General features: G+C 33.7%; 1 protein-coding gene and 1 long non-coding RNA gene across 2 annotated transcripts; both read left to right on the forward strand.

The window, feature by feature from the left end:
- Positions 1 to 620: 620 nt before the first annotated feature.
- LOC116019299 (probable N-acetyltransferase HLS1) lies at positions 621 to 2,783 on the forward strand. Its single transcript, XM_031259452.1, has 3 exons — positions 621 to 1,182; positions 1,267 to 1,451; positions 1,581 to 2,783. The coding sequence occupies exons 1-3, from the start codon at positions 1,003 to 1,005 to the stop codon at positions 2,443 to 2,445; spliced, it is 1,230 nt and encodes a 409-aa protein (XP_031115312.1). The 5' UTR covers positions 621 to 1,002; the 3' UTR covers positions 2,446 to 2,783.
- A 7,387-nt stretch (positions 2,784 to 10,170) lies between these two features.
- On the forward strand, positions 10,171 to 12,648 carry LOC116020844. Its single transcript, XR_004098859.1, has 5 exons — positions 10,171 to 10,302; positions 10,445 to 10,640; positions 10,776 to 10,848; positions 11,725 to 11,790; positions 12,411 to 12,648. It is a non-coding gene; the product is annotated as an uncharacterized LOC116020844 (long non-coding RNA).
- Positions 12,649 to 14,010: the final 1,362 nt, after the last annotated feature.

The raw sequence follows: 14,010 nt of genomic DNA on the forward strand, positions 1-14,010 counted from the left end.
CTTGAATACAGTTTAAATTTCAATATGATCAAACACCTACTAGTCTACTACGGTTATAAGTACAATATCAGTTTTAGTTCATCAATTAAAATCATTGTGTAAATAAATTCTTCAATTGTTATCAAAATGATTGATTTTGTTATTACACGAGTGTAGTTATTCGAGGGCAATCTCAGTCAAGTTGGCCGATCAGTTAACTTGATAACCATAATATTCTAAATTCAGTTCCACACGAGAACTATTTATTAGTCTTTCTCCATGTCATCTTTTGCCCGTTAATGTCCATATGAGCAGTTCAATTGGTTACATTGATGAAATTTGAAAATAATGACCTGAAATCGAGTCTCACCAGCGAAAGTCTGATAGTAACCTCCCAGAGTTTAATTTGAATTTTTGTTAATACCAAACATGACTTTCAATTATTAGAATAAGGATTAGAAGTGTTTTAATAGTTTTGGGGGCGTTTGTATAATTTCCCGAAAACTGTGGGACTCTATTGAAGAAAGGGAACCTGGGCATAAAAAGGGAAGCGACAAGGGAAGTTGAAGGAGGGACTGAGGATGTTTTGTGTAAATACTTGTAAATGAAGAGCTACTTAGGATAATAATGATCCTAAGGTGGGGTAATTAGATTAGGAGGGTATTATAAATAGCCTTAGATCATCATACGTTTAATGGCCGTCGAGTTCTGTTTCGCTTTATTTCTTCCGGCGCTTATATGAAATGAAAAGAGAGAAAATCATGGCATGAGATTTCTCAGTTCTCGATAGGATTTCCAGGCTTTTCTGTTCTTCTATCTTCAACTACACGTTAATTTCCCGTCATTTCTTGAAAAAGCTGCGATCTTTCTCTTCCCCTGCGCTATATAAACCCTTCACAGTCCCCGCTTTTAATCACTCTCTCTGTTCTTCTCTGCTCTAACCCACCATATCTTCCAGAGTATATATATATATATATATATATATATATATATATACTTGGCAGATCAAAATTTGGGGAGGAGATGGTGGCGGCGGCGGCGGCGGTGGTGGTGAGAGATTACGACCCTAAGAACGACTGTAGGGCGGTGGAGGAGGTTGAGAGAATATGCGAAGTGGGCCCCGGCGGCAAACTCTCCATATTCACTGACCTTTTGGGTGACCCAATTTGCAGAGTTCGAAACTCCCCCGCTTATCAAATGCTTGTAAGCAAAGCTAAGGTGTAAACTTGTTGTTTGTCGGGCATGCTCTGTTTCGATTCTTATTTTTTGCTTTTCGGAAATGATCAGGTTGCCGAGGTTGTCGTGCAAAAAGACGGCGGCGAATGGCGGGAGATTGTCGGGATGATCAGAGGCTGCATAAAGACTGTGACTTGCGGGAAGAAAGTGTCCAGAAATGGAAAGGGCAATCTCCCTCTCCCGGTTTACGCCAAAGTTGCTTATATCCTGGGCCTTCGCGTCTCTCCTTTTCACCGGTACTGTATATATATATATATATATATATATATTTATTTATTTATTTATTTTAGTTTATGTATATGTCACGTAATTTAAAAATGATTCTTCTTCTTCTTGTTAGTGATGGGTATTTATTTTGGTTACAGGAGAATGGGAATTGGGTTGAAACTGGTGACGAAAATGGAGGAGTGGTTTAGAGAAAATGGAGCCGAGTATTCATACATGGCGACCGAGAATGATAACCAAGCTTCTATTAATCTGTTTACTCATAAATGCGGGTACTCGAAGTTTCGGAAACCGTCGATCCTGGTTCAGCCCGTGTTCGCTCACCGAGTTGGGGTGTCGAGCCGAGTCACGATCATAAAGCTGAGTCCGGGCGACGCGGAGGTGTTGTACAGGCGGAGGTTCTCGACGACGGAGTTTTTTCCGCGGGATATCGATTCCATTCTGCGGAATAGTCTGAGTTTGGGGACGTTTCTGGCGGTGCCGAAGGGGCGGTACACGGCGGAGACGTGGCGGGGGGCGGAGGAGTTCTTGGCCGAGCCGCCGGAGTCGTGGGCGGTGCTGAGCGTGTGGAACTCGATGGAGCTGTTCAAGCTGGAGGTGCGGGGCGCGTCGCGGAAGCTCCGGGGGTTCGCCCGGACGACCCGGGTGTTGGACCGGGCTTTCCCGTGGCTGCATTTGCCGTCGGTGCCGGAGGTTTTTAGACCGTTTGGGCTGCATTTTTTGTATGGGCTGGGCGGGGAAGGCCCATTATCGGTGAAATTCATCACGGCTCTATGCGGCTTCGCTCATAATCTGGCTAAGGAGCGCGGCTGCGGCGTGGTGGCCACGGAGGTCTCCCCAGCCGACCCGCTCAGCCTGGGGATCCCCCACTGGAAACGGCTATCGTGCGCCGACGACTTGTGGTGCATTAAACGGCTAGGGGAGGACTACAGTGACGGGGCTGTCGGTGATTGGACTAAGTCACAACCTGGTCTCTCCATTTTTGTTGATCCCAGAGAAGTCTAAGTGGCCCATCTCCTACAAGTAGAAGCCACAATCTAATTTAGAGGTTTAATATAAAAAAAAAAGTTCAAAGAAAAAAAAAAGCTTGTCTTTTTGTAGATCAATCATCTCTTTTCTCTTCTTACCTTTTTCATGTCTTAGTGTTATTATTAAATTAACGTTGTTTAGTCACCTTCTTTCTAGCTTTTCTTTTCTTGGCCGGGGAAGATTTTGTCTCATGAAAATAGAAGCTAAGGAAAATCTCTTGCTCTTTTAGTCCTTTGCTTTTTAGGCCTTTGTAAATGGGGTGGAATATCCCCTTTTCTTTCTTTATTGTAATTAAATAGATTTCTCCTTTTATACATCCCCTTCTTTCCTTATTGCCTATTCCAAAATTGGAAGTAAAATGGTAATCAATATTTTGGATACTGAAAATAAGTTTCTCTAGTCATTCTTAAAAAATGGTCTGATAATCAATAGACTTCATTTTGACACATGATATCGAAAAATAAATAAAAAATGGTCTGATAATTAATAGATCAGACTTCAGTTTGACACATGATATCGAAAAATAAGTGAAATGACACAAGGGGGTGTCGATAGAAGGATGAGGATGTAAGAAGGTGGTATAGTGTAATGACATGATGGGTTGGTTATATACTCTTTGTTGTGTGTTTAGGTTGGTGTACGTGTATGTTTTTGTGAAAGATAATGAATCCTTGTTCCTTAGCGAAAACAAATCGGCAAAAAGGATTTGTTTTGTAGGTATTGCGTGCTTACATCCCAAAGGGAGAGGGCTACGTGGGGTTGGGGGATGGGATTATCAATTTCAATCCCATATGACAATAATAATGTAATGTTTTATTTTATGTTAATGACAAAACTTCATTTGTTTTTGGTTAGTTTTAATTTCTTTTGGCTTTATGTTCCAGGCGATTCTGCATATTCCATTTCTCTTTTCCTTTCCATTTGAGATCGATTGCGATGTTAATGGAACACACCACTTTTGCAGTAACCATCTTATGATGGATGCCAATCAAACCCCACCCACATCTCTCCCCATCCCCAAATCGTAATCATTACAATAATACGCTAATTATGATCACAAGATCGAATTTTAGATACGATACTCACCTTGACATGCCAGCGTGAGTGTTTCGATAGTGTGACTTGTAATTTAGGGTTATGTGCAGTGTTTATGTTGTTTGGTTACGAGATTTTTGTATAATTGTTATTATTAGTCGCGAGAGTTTTGAATAGTTGAGTGATTGTGGGGTGCACCATTTGGGTCACCTTAAGTCTTCATCATGCTCCATAATGAAAGAATGTGCGATTGAGCAATCAATAGCCTCTTTTTTTGCACCTCTTGTTGCAAAATGAATGCAGCTACTGATCAATGATTGTTGTGGGGTTTCACTTTGGTTATCATTATATTGTTGTTTACGACCAATCATCATCTCTTCCGTCCAAATAAATCAAGTTTAGTTCTAATTAATTAACATTCTAATTTCAAACGTAGTAAATAAAATAATCAATGTCTATAGTGAGACTGCACACTTATTATTCAAATACACGGCCTTCAATAAAGTTTTGTATTCTTCCGTCTTTAATACATATATGACAAGTTGCAAGTTGTCTATCATCGCTTTATACTTAAATTAGAGTATTAAATTAAATTAACTTTGTGAAGTATTTACAATCGTAAAATCAATGTACATAGTGTGACAGCACACTTATTATTCAAATACACAGCCTTCAATAAAGTTTTGTATTCCTCCTTCTTTAATACATATATGACAAGTTGCAAGTTGTCTATCATCGCTTTATACTTAAATTAGAGTATTAAATTAAAATAACTTTGTGAAGTATTTACAATCGTATAATCAATGTCCATAGTGAGACAGCACACTTATTATTCAAATACACGGTCTTCAATAAAGTTTTGTATTCTTCATTCTTTAATACATATATGACAGGTTGCAAGTTGTCTATCATCGCTTTATACTTAAATTACAGTATTAAATTAAAATAACTTTGTGAAGTATTTACAATCGTATAATCAATGTCCATAGTGAGACAGCACACTTATTATTCAAATACACAGCCTTCAATAAAGTTTTGTATTCTTCCGTCTTTAATACATATATGACAGGTTGCAAGTTGTCTATCATCACTTTATACTTAAATGAGAGTATTAAATTAAACTTTGTGAAGTATTTACAATTGTATAATCAATGTCTATAGTGAGACTGCACACTTATTATTCAAATACACGGCCTTCAATAAAATTTTGTATTCTTCTGTCTTTAATGCATATATGACAAATTGCAAATTGTCTATCATCGCTTTATACCTAAATGAGAGTATTAAATTAAACTTTGTGAAGTACTTGTTTTTTTTTTTGAAAATAACTTTGTGAAGTACTTAGAATCGTATAATCAATGTCTATAGTGAGACGGCATATTATTCAAATACACGACTTTCAATAAAGTTTTGTATTCTTCCGTCTTTAATGCATATATGACAAATTGCAAGTTGTCTATCATCGCTTTATACTTAAATGAGACCTTCAATAAAGTTCTGTTTTCTTCCGTGTTTAATACATATATGACAAGTTGCCTATAATCGCTTTATACTTTAATGAGATCGAGTATTAAACTTTGTGAAGTATTTACAATCGTATAATCAATGTCTATAGTGAGACTTTAAACTTATTCAAATACGCGGCCTTCAATAAAGTTCTGTTTTCTTCTTTAATACATTTATGTCAAGTTGCAAGTTGTCTATCATCGCTTTATACTTAAATAAGAGTATTAAACTTTGTGAAGTATTTACGATCGTATAATCAATGTCTATAGTGAGATTGTACACTTATTATTCAAATACACAGCCTTCAATAAAGTTCTGTTTTCTTCCGTCTTTAGTGCCTAGCAAGTTACAAGTTGTCTGTCATCACTTTCTACTTAAAGGAAAGTATTAAACTTTGTGAAGTCTTTACAATCGTAATAGCTTTAACTTCATATTATAAAATATATTTAACAAATACCAAATATGACCGCCGAATATTAGAAATCATAATACGAAAAAGATATTAGAAATCATAATACCCCAAAAGTCATCATTGTTTATTTGTTTAGGTACGATTTCTAAATGGATGGTGTCTTCTCAAAAGTGCTCTTCTTTTAAAGTACAATTTGCTTCTCTAGTCAACCATAGCATGAATGAGCTGCACATCTTTAGTTGACTAAAATTTCACAGCAGCAATCGCATAACAAATACACATTATAATTGCGAATGATAATCGCGGCTATACATTAGACAAACCTCACTAATGTGTAATAGCTCATAAATTACACAAATAAATTAAATTACACTAAAAATAACCTTGTGAGACGAACTCGATCGAGAAAAATAACCAAAAATTAAATTATGACCTTTTCATATGAGAATTATGCATTACTTATTCAGTCACCTCTTTTAGAGTTACCGCATATAATCTTAAATTCACATCTAGTATAATATAATTCATACCAAAATTGCTCTTATTCACTGTATATATGAGGTTGACCCATTAGCTTGACATGAAAATAATATTTCTCTTTCTAGTTCGTGATCACAGGGGATTACATGTATCCACACTAAAATCATGTGAATTGTGAAGGTAAAGCTATGGTGGTAGATTGGTTGAGAGGTAAAATAAGTGTGAATAGAAATATTTGGACAATTATATATAAAAAAACTATCGAGTAAACAATATATCATAGCTTCAAAATATATATAAAAAAAATTTCTCTTTATTTAAGTTGTACTATCTACTGTCAGCATTTGTGCAATCAAATATATAATTAAAAATATAGTATCATATGTGATTGTATTATTTGTATATATATTGTACACAAGATATTGGTGTTGATTGAAATTGTAAAAAAAGAATTTATATTTATTAAACAAATAAGAAGTCCATAATTTGAATTGACAATTGTTAGAAATTCTGTCTGGTTGATCAACAGGTCACTAATAATAGGTTAATTAAAGCAAACAAAAGCACACATAGACTGATCATGTGCCATATATATCCCATGAAACACTAAGGACACTTTTTGGCTTAATGAAGAGGAACACAAGTCTTGTCCCAGAATTTTAGGTTAAAAAGACAACGTGTTAGGCATTTTTTGACCTTGCCTAACTAAGCCTAGCTAAATAGTTACCATAATTAATATTAAACTAAGCTAAATCTCGAGCTCTGCATCTATCCCCTATCTGGTTTAATTTATGTATAGTAAGATTTTTAACTTTATGCTCTTACCAATATTGACCTACCCACCATTCCACCAATGGTTGTCATAAAGATCACTGTGTGCATGATATTGTTTATTTCTGGGTGATGAAGAAAATTTGTAATTATTATTTAAAAGTATACACTAAATAAATTTAATTCTTGTATAATAGCCTACAATGAAGATTTTATGTGACAGTTGTCCGATTCATTAGAGGTGCCTACAATTCAATCAGGTGCAAACTCTGAGAAAAAATATAACTATGCGACAGACTTCGCCAAGAGGGTATTGAAAAGAACTAAACTCGTAATGTTCTAGTAAAAGAATCATGTTTTAATCACTTAGACTACTCTTTCAGAGCTACTTCACATAATATGGTTTTTTTAGATAAGTGAAGTTGGGGAGAAAGTAACATTGATTTCATTAATCAAATAGGTTGGAATGTTGACTGAACTTAACTCTCCAAAAGAATACACTTTTTATTGAATTGAAAGAATTTTTTCTTTCACCTTTAGACAACTTTGGAGGGATTATGGAAAAAAAAACATTTTACTACGACCCACAATTGACTATTCCACTGTCACCATCGGTCCATCAATTCAATTTACTTCCAATATTTTGATTACAAAATTTGTTGGTATGCTTTAATGAATTTCATCGGAAACAAATGATCACAAGAAAATAAATCAACGATTCAGTTTAGGTTGTTGAAAAGGTCAATAGACAGCTCTCATTACATCTAGACTGATATTACAAGATTTATTATATAGGATAATAATAAAGTGTTACAGGCCGAACAAATTTAAAGTTTAGTTACTATCAAAATTGTATATGAGAATTCTTGAAACCCTTGCATGTTGCGGACTTGCGGTATGTTTGGTTAAGTGGAATTGGGATTCTTTGGAGTTCTGATTCATTCAAATTTCATCTTTGGTTGGTAGGGTAACACCGGTTTTCTTTTTCATGGCTCAGAAATATAAGATAAACATATTGATAATATTACCCTTACATATATCTTTATTATATATGTGATTTGAACTTTTATACTGACTATTTTCAATAATTTCTTTCTATCGATCAAATAATAAAATATTTAAAATAAACCTATATTCATTTCCAAACAATTTAAATTTCATTCCTTGTAGATTCAATTTCGTGACCCAAATAAGCCATTGTTGGTTGCTCCATTTTTCTAGCACTCAGTACTAATTACAAAATTTTTTTATTTTATTTTTTTTTGTATCGAAACTATAAACAAATTTCAAACTCAAAATTAAACTTTTTGTTTGGTTATCCAACTAAAAATTTAAATTACTAATCAATCAACATATTTATTATCTTAATATTATATATTATATGCTCAACAAACATATATAAATTAAACATTTTAACCCCTTATATTGCTCCTTTTATAAAGTTTAAACTAAAAAATATACTTATTAGTTTCTCAAAAAAAAAATATACTTATTAGAAAATTAAATTTGTCCTACGTTTATTTTTTTAATGAAAAGAGAACTTAGAATCACTATCAAATTGTGTACATTGGGTAAACGACCCAACTCATGTGTAATAGCCCGTACTAAAATGACCCAGTGCAACAGGATCGTCCGAGAAGGTGTTGGCCAAAATCATACTCTACCATTTCAACCACCCTTTTTTTTTTTTTTTTTTTTTTTGCAATAATTCATCCTACTTGAACCACATATAGTAGGTCGTTTGATACTATATGAAGTGGTTTTCCCAAGCCAAGGTGCACTATGACTACCCATATCGTTATTAATCCTATTCATGCTGGGTTTTAAAGTAGATATGTTCACAAAGCTCGAACCAAATAACTCTATTTAAATAAAAATTTAAAAAAAAAAACCAACAACATTTCATCTACACCTATATGTAGTGTTGTTGAAAAACAAAAATGTGAAAATAATTGATATGGTGGGCTGCGCTGGTGGCATTCATGAAGGTACTTTAAGTTGTGACATGGATTAATTTAGTGGTCACTTTCAACACATCTGATCATGTTCTAATGAGAATATCAAACCTAAATTTCTAGTGGGGGATGAGGGTAGACTAATGATCCATCTTATCATTATTTTATAGATTAAGAATATAGGATCTGTACGTGGCATGCCACGTTGCAATACAACATGGATCACTTTATGGGCAATTGCATGCTTCATACATTGTGGGATAATATCAACTTTTTAATTATACTTATTTTCTTTTAATTCTTTTTGTTTAATATAAATTTAAATATATAAATTTTATCTACGATATTAAATTAAATAATAAATATTTTATATTTAAATAATATGAATAAACCTTTATTAGGAATTTAATGAACCAAATAACATTCATGTGATTTAGTAGATATTCAAGTACTTTATATAAAAATAAGTGCATTAAAATTGAGTATTATCTATATTTATGCAAAGAAAAATAACTTGTGGTTTTATAAATTACAAAAGTATATTCCATTTTTTAAATTGAGACAAACAAAGTATTATTATTTTTGAAAATATTACCAGATACTTCAAGTTCAACCCTAGAGGAACGACATTTAGCTTTCTTGATTTGAGATGGTCAACTATGGGTAACTTAGACTAATTTACTTTTTTTTTGGTGATATTTTACCAGTTAAGATCACAAGATGGGATTTACTTAGTGCACATCCTTAAATAGTGACTATGTATTTATATCGTCTCAAAAAAAAAATCAGATATAACGAATAAACCTAATATAAATACAAACAAACTCATCATATTAAAAAAAATTGATACCTAATAACACATAAACTCACTACTATAACAATTACAGAAATATCATTAAATATATATTTTTAATTAATTTTTAGTATTTGATAAACTATCTTAGATAAACGAATGAGATTAAATAAGAAACTATGCTAAAATATGAGGTAAACTATTGTACAATTTTTAATATATTAAAAGTACATTATTTTTGTACTGAATGTATATGATTTAATAGTATATAAAATAATATATTTTCAGTATTTAAATAATGTACTTTACGTATACAAATAATATACTTTTAATATATTAAAAATGTGTTCACAATTGTATGTAGTACTGTCAAAATGTGCCAAAACTCGTGGGCTAGCCCCCACTCATCCCATGGTGAGGCGGGGTAGGTCACAAAGAAAAGATAACCCGCAAAAGAATGGGCCTAACGGGCCTAGCCCACTAAGACCTGCAACCGGCATGGGCTAACCTATGCGGGCTGCGGGCCAGCCCGTGGGCTAGGGCCTATTTTTTTTTTAAAAAATAATATACATAATCTCTTTAAATTACTTAGCAGCAGTCCAGTACCGTGAGCCCAGTACTCCAGTAGCCCTAATTTTTAAAGAGTAAAAGTAATCGCTATAAATCTAAACTCTAAATTCGTCTCCCTTTCTCGAATCTGACCACGTCCTCGCCTCCGACCACGCTCTGCCGCCTCTGCTCACCAGCCCACCACCGCACCACGCTCTCGCCTAGCCTGCGAGCCTGGTAGACTGGCCTGCAAAAGCCTGCCAAAAAAATAAGCTCGCGGTGTGACGGACTAGTCCGCTTTGATAGTACTAGTTGTATGGACCGTGGTCCAGGTAATAATGATATGATTGGGTCTCCCATGTTTTAGTTCATGGGCCTCATTCGTAGTCCTATTGAAAAATTGTGACCCAACTCTCTCACTGCTGTATTATTTAATTGGACCGGATTAGTAAAATTGTGACCCGATTTCTATAGGTTTGTGGCTATTGGATTGTACCGTTTAAAGAGCACCGGAAATCCGAACCGACTTTATCTCCGGTGCGGCTTTCAGAGCCGATAACTTCTTCTCCGGGAGGCAGATTTTCTGGGCGAAAGTTTACTCAGAGGGTAATTGTTTGAAGATTAAACTCCCAACAGAGATGGATCCTAGATACGCAGGAGAAACGCAAAAGTAATTGTCGAATTTGAAGGGTTTATTGTTTACTGTTTATCTCTCAGTGCATTTGCTTTACTTTCGTTTTTTCACGGTTAGGGTTAATCTTTGATGTCTGATCTTCTGATGATGATATTCTGTGGTGTGGTGCAGACATTTAGAGAAGGAATACGAGCTCCTTATGGAAGTCTATAATTCGATGTCGCACGAATTGCATACGCTTCAGGTTTTGCTCAAAATCTCTTAGTTATCTTGTGATTCCATTTTTGTAACACTGTTTTATCTTCTCTGTAATTTTCAGTAAGTGATCTTGTTAATCTATGCAGTTAGTTTATTTCCTAATCACATTTTGATTATTGACTTCATTGCTAAGAACCAACCGTATGCTTGCTGATAGGATAGGGGAAGAGAAGAAATTCACTGTTTTGGGTGTATATATTCTGCTCAAATCTCAACCAATCAGTTGTTTAGAAAAGATTGAACATTTTAGAGGCTGTATGCACTTTGTGTTCTTTGTTCTGGTTGACTGGTTCTATGCAAAGCTTGCAATGCTTAAAATTGTTTATTTGGACTCTTTGAATCTACCCTTTGATGGTGTCTTAAGATTTTGCTTGAGAAGAGCTTGGTTTTAGCTACAAGAACCTTTTTAGAGAAGGTAGATGGTAATATTATGGTCATTTTTGCGATTGAACTAATTCGGGTTTGGTGTAAAATGTTTTAAATGAGATTAGCCGCGGCCTAATGTCATGTATCCTTGCAAGTCTAGATGTTTGATTCCCTCTTGAAATTGATTACCCTACCTATCATCTTCTTCTAGATTGATAATATAAATACTTCTCTGTGGGGGGTTTGGTCTTGCTTACAATGTATATTGACTAAGGTTGAGTACTTGAGTTAAAGAAATGGATTTCCTAAATCAAGGAATAAATGCCAGCAGCAATGTTTTGAATGGTTTTTTGCATTTTCTTTGAGCCTTTTTGATATGGTGTAACCAGAGTAATAATGCTGTCATTTGCGTGATATTTGCATTCATAAGTTGCCTCGGGTCTTCTTCAATATCTATGTAATTATCTTCATTTCATCATTTGCATGATATTTTTAGGTTGAGGAAGAAATGCTGATGCGCAAGTTCTATGAACTCATGACTGCTCGTGGTCAAACTGAAAGCGTATGTTCAGTGCTCTTAGCGCTACTCTTTTTTTTTTTTTCTTCCCCTTTTTCCCCTTTGAAGTTTCAACTTGTCATTCTGCCTAATAGTTGTCTGATCTATATTCACCTATAATTGTTAATACTATGAACATTGATTCAAGTTGCTTTGTAGACTCTTTTTTCGGATAAGCCAACAAAATCATTATTTTGGATCGGGGTTGAACAAACTTAGCAACTGTATATCATCAAACATAATATATGCCTCACTACCCATATGACCACACCAAAAAGCACTGTCAATGCCTTAGGTTACCAACTCAAACCTATTCATTTTCTTTTTCTGGTAGTGCACGACTCTATTATATGATATTTAAACTTTCATTTTGCACTTCTTACCAAAATGGACCAATCCCGTCAATTTAATTTTTTCACTTCTTTCTTCCTTCAAAGAATTGCTTGTTTTCTGCTATTTCCGAAAATTGCATGACTTATTAGATTAAACTAGCAACTTATAATATGAAATTTTGTTGAATAGTATGAATACCAATCCTGCATCATGATTGATTATACTTTCACATATGGCATACCTTTGGTTCGACTTTTATACATTCTAATGGTCCCTCTGCTTTATTTCTATAGAAAGCAGCAGATAATGATGGCATGGATAACCAACAGAAGGGTGCTGAATGAGCTTTAGTCAGTGTGAGGAGTGATGAGCAGTAATGCTGCAATGGTGCGTTTGATCTTTTCATTTTGGATCTGTAAATTCTGTAGTCTGTCAACATTGCATATTGAGATTTGCTGTTATGGAGGTAATTCTTTATTCTTGTGTTTTTCAAAGAACCATCCTTTTAAATTCGTGGCTCTGTTCTTAGTACCTTCAACTCTTATTTCCACTATTGTCCTCATTGTACCTCCAACAACTTCAAAAAACCCCAAAAATGTATATGATTCTAGGCAGTCAGTTCATTTGAAGTAGGAGAAAAAATAAAAAGCAATAGCAGAGTTAGAAAATTTGGGCAGGTTTGTAGGAAAACCAAACTTTGAAAATCGTCCTGCTTTTAGTTGATGTAGGAATTTTAAATATTTGATTAGATGACACCCTAACATCATCCTCATTAATTCATTATTATTATTATTATTATTATTATTATTATTAAACATTCTACTTTTTATTTTAAAAAAAAATATAATTATCCTGAATGTTAGAGTAACTTTTCACGTCCCGTAAATTGAAATAACTAAATTCTACAAAATTATTTTTGTTTTTGGTAATAAAGATCATTTTCATAATACTCTGTAGTTGTTTAGCCTCTAAAGTCTAAAGCAGGTGCCAACTGCCAAGGATGCCACAGTAATTTTCACACATAGTCACAATCATTAGCTTTCAATAACGATACTATAATGATATCTACTGCAGTCCATTAATTACGTTTACACATAGGATCCTTTTTTTCCTCAATAATAATTAAAATGTTGTGTAACAGTGGATCGCCGACAAATTTGTTCTAATCCATCGCATGTTTTCCAGGTAGGACTAAAATTAAAACTAATTAGGATAGTGACTCTTTGTGGTCAGATATTTTGAGAAAATATATATAAATATATTGCATTGTAACAAAGTCAGGAGTACTAAAAATAAATTAAAGTTTGAACTTGTTACCTCCCATCCGAGAGAGTGATAATTATGTCGCTTGATTACAAAATTTTTGACACTCGTCAAAAATAATCTAGTATACACTCTCAAAGATAATTATAGGTTTTCCTCATTACTCAAAATTTAAGCTAATCCAAATTCATTTTGGACTCATATAATTAAGCTAACATCATATGACTCTCATACAGCGTGGCTCCCTTATCATTTGTTGCTCCCTAGTTATTTGTTACATAATAATTAATTACCCTGTTTATTATTAATATGTAATTTGATGTGTTAATTAGTCATTTGTAGTGGTGTATTCATTATATTAAGATTTTGTTTTTTGGGTTACAAAAAAACTTCTATTATGATGATTTGTTTACATGTCAAACCATTAATAATTACTCTTAACAACACAATTTTTATGCATTTGATTCAATTAACGAGACTTGATTGAAATATTTATAATTCAATTTTTCACAACATAATTTTTATGCATTTAATTCGATTAACGAGACTTGATTGAAATATTTATAATTCAATTTTTCACAATATTAAGTTTAGTATTAGTATATATTTATGTATATTTATTAATTACAT

The sequence above is a fragment of the Ipomoea triloba genome, chromosome 5 (genome assembly GCF_003576645.1).
Source record: "Ipomoea triloba cultivar NCNSP0323 chromosome 5, ASM357664v1".
NCBI lineage: Eukaryota > Viridiplantae > Streptophyta > Magnoliopsida > Solanales > Convolvulaceae > Ipomoea > Ipomoea triloba.

Coding starts and splice junctions, on each gene's coding strand:
- LOC116019299 (XM_031259452.1), top strand. CDS start 1,003: ATGGTGGCGGCGGCGGCGGCGGTGGTGGTGAGAGATTACGACCCTAAG. Junction 1,183..1,266: donor CCCCCGCTTATCAAATGCTT/GTAAGCAAAGCT, acceptor GGAAATGATCAG/GTTGCCGAGGTTGTCGTGCA. Junction 1,452..1,580: donor CGCGTCTCTCCTTTTCACCG/GTACTGTATATA, acceptor TTTTGGTTACAG/GAGAATGGGAATTGGGTTGA.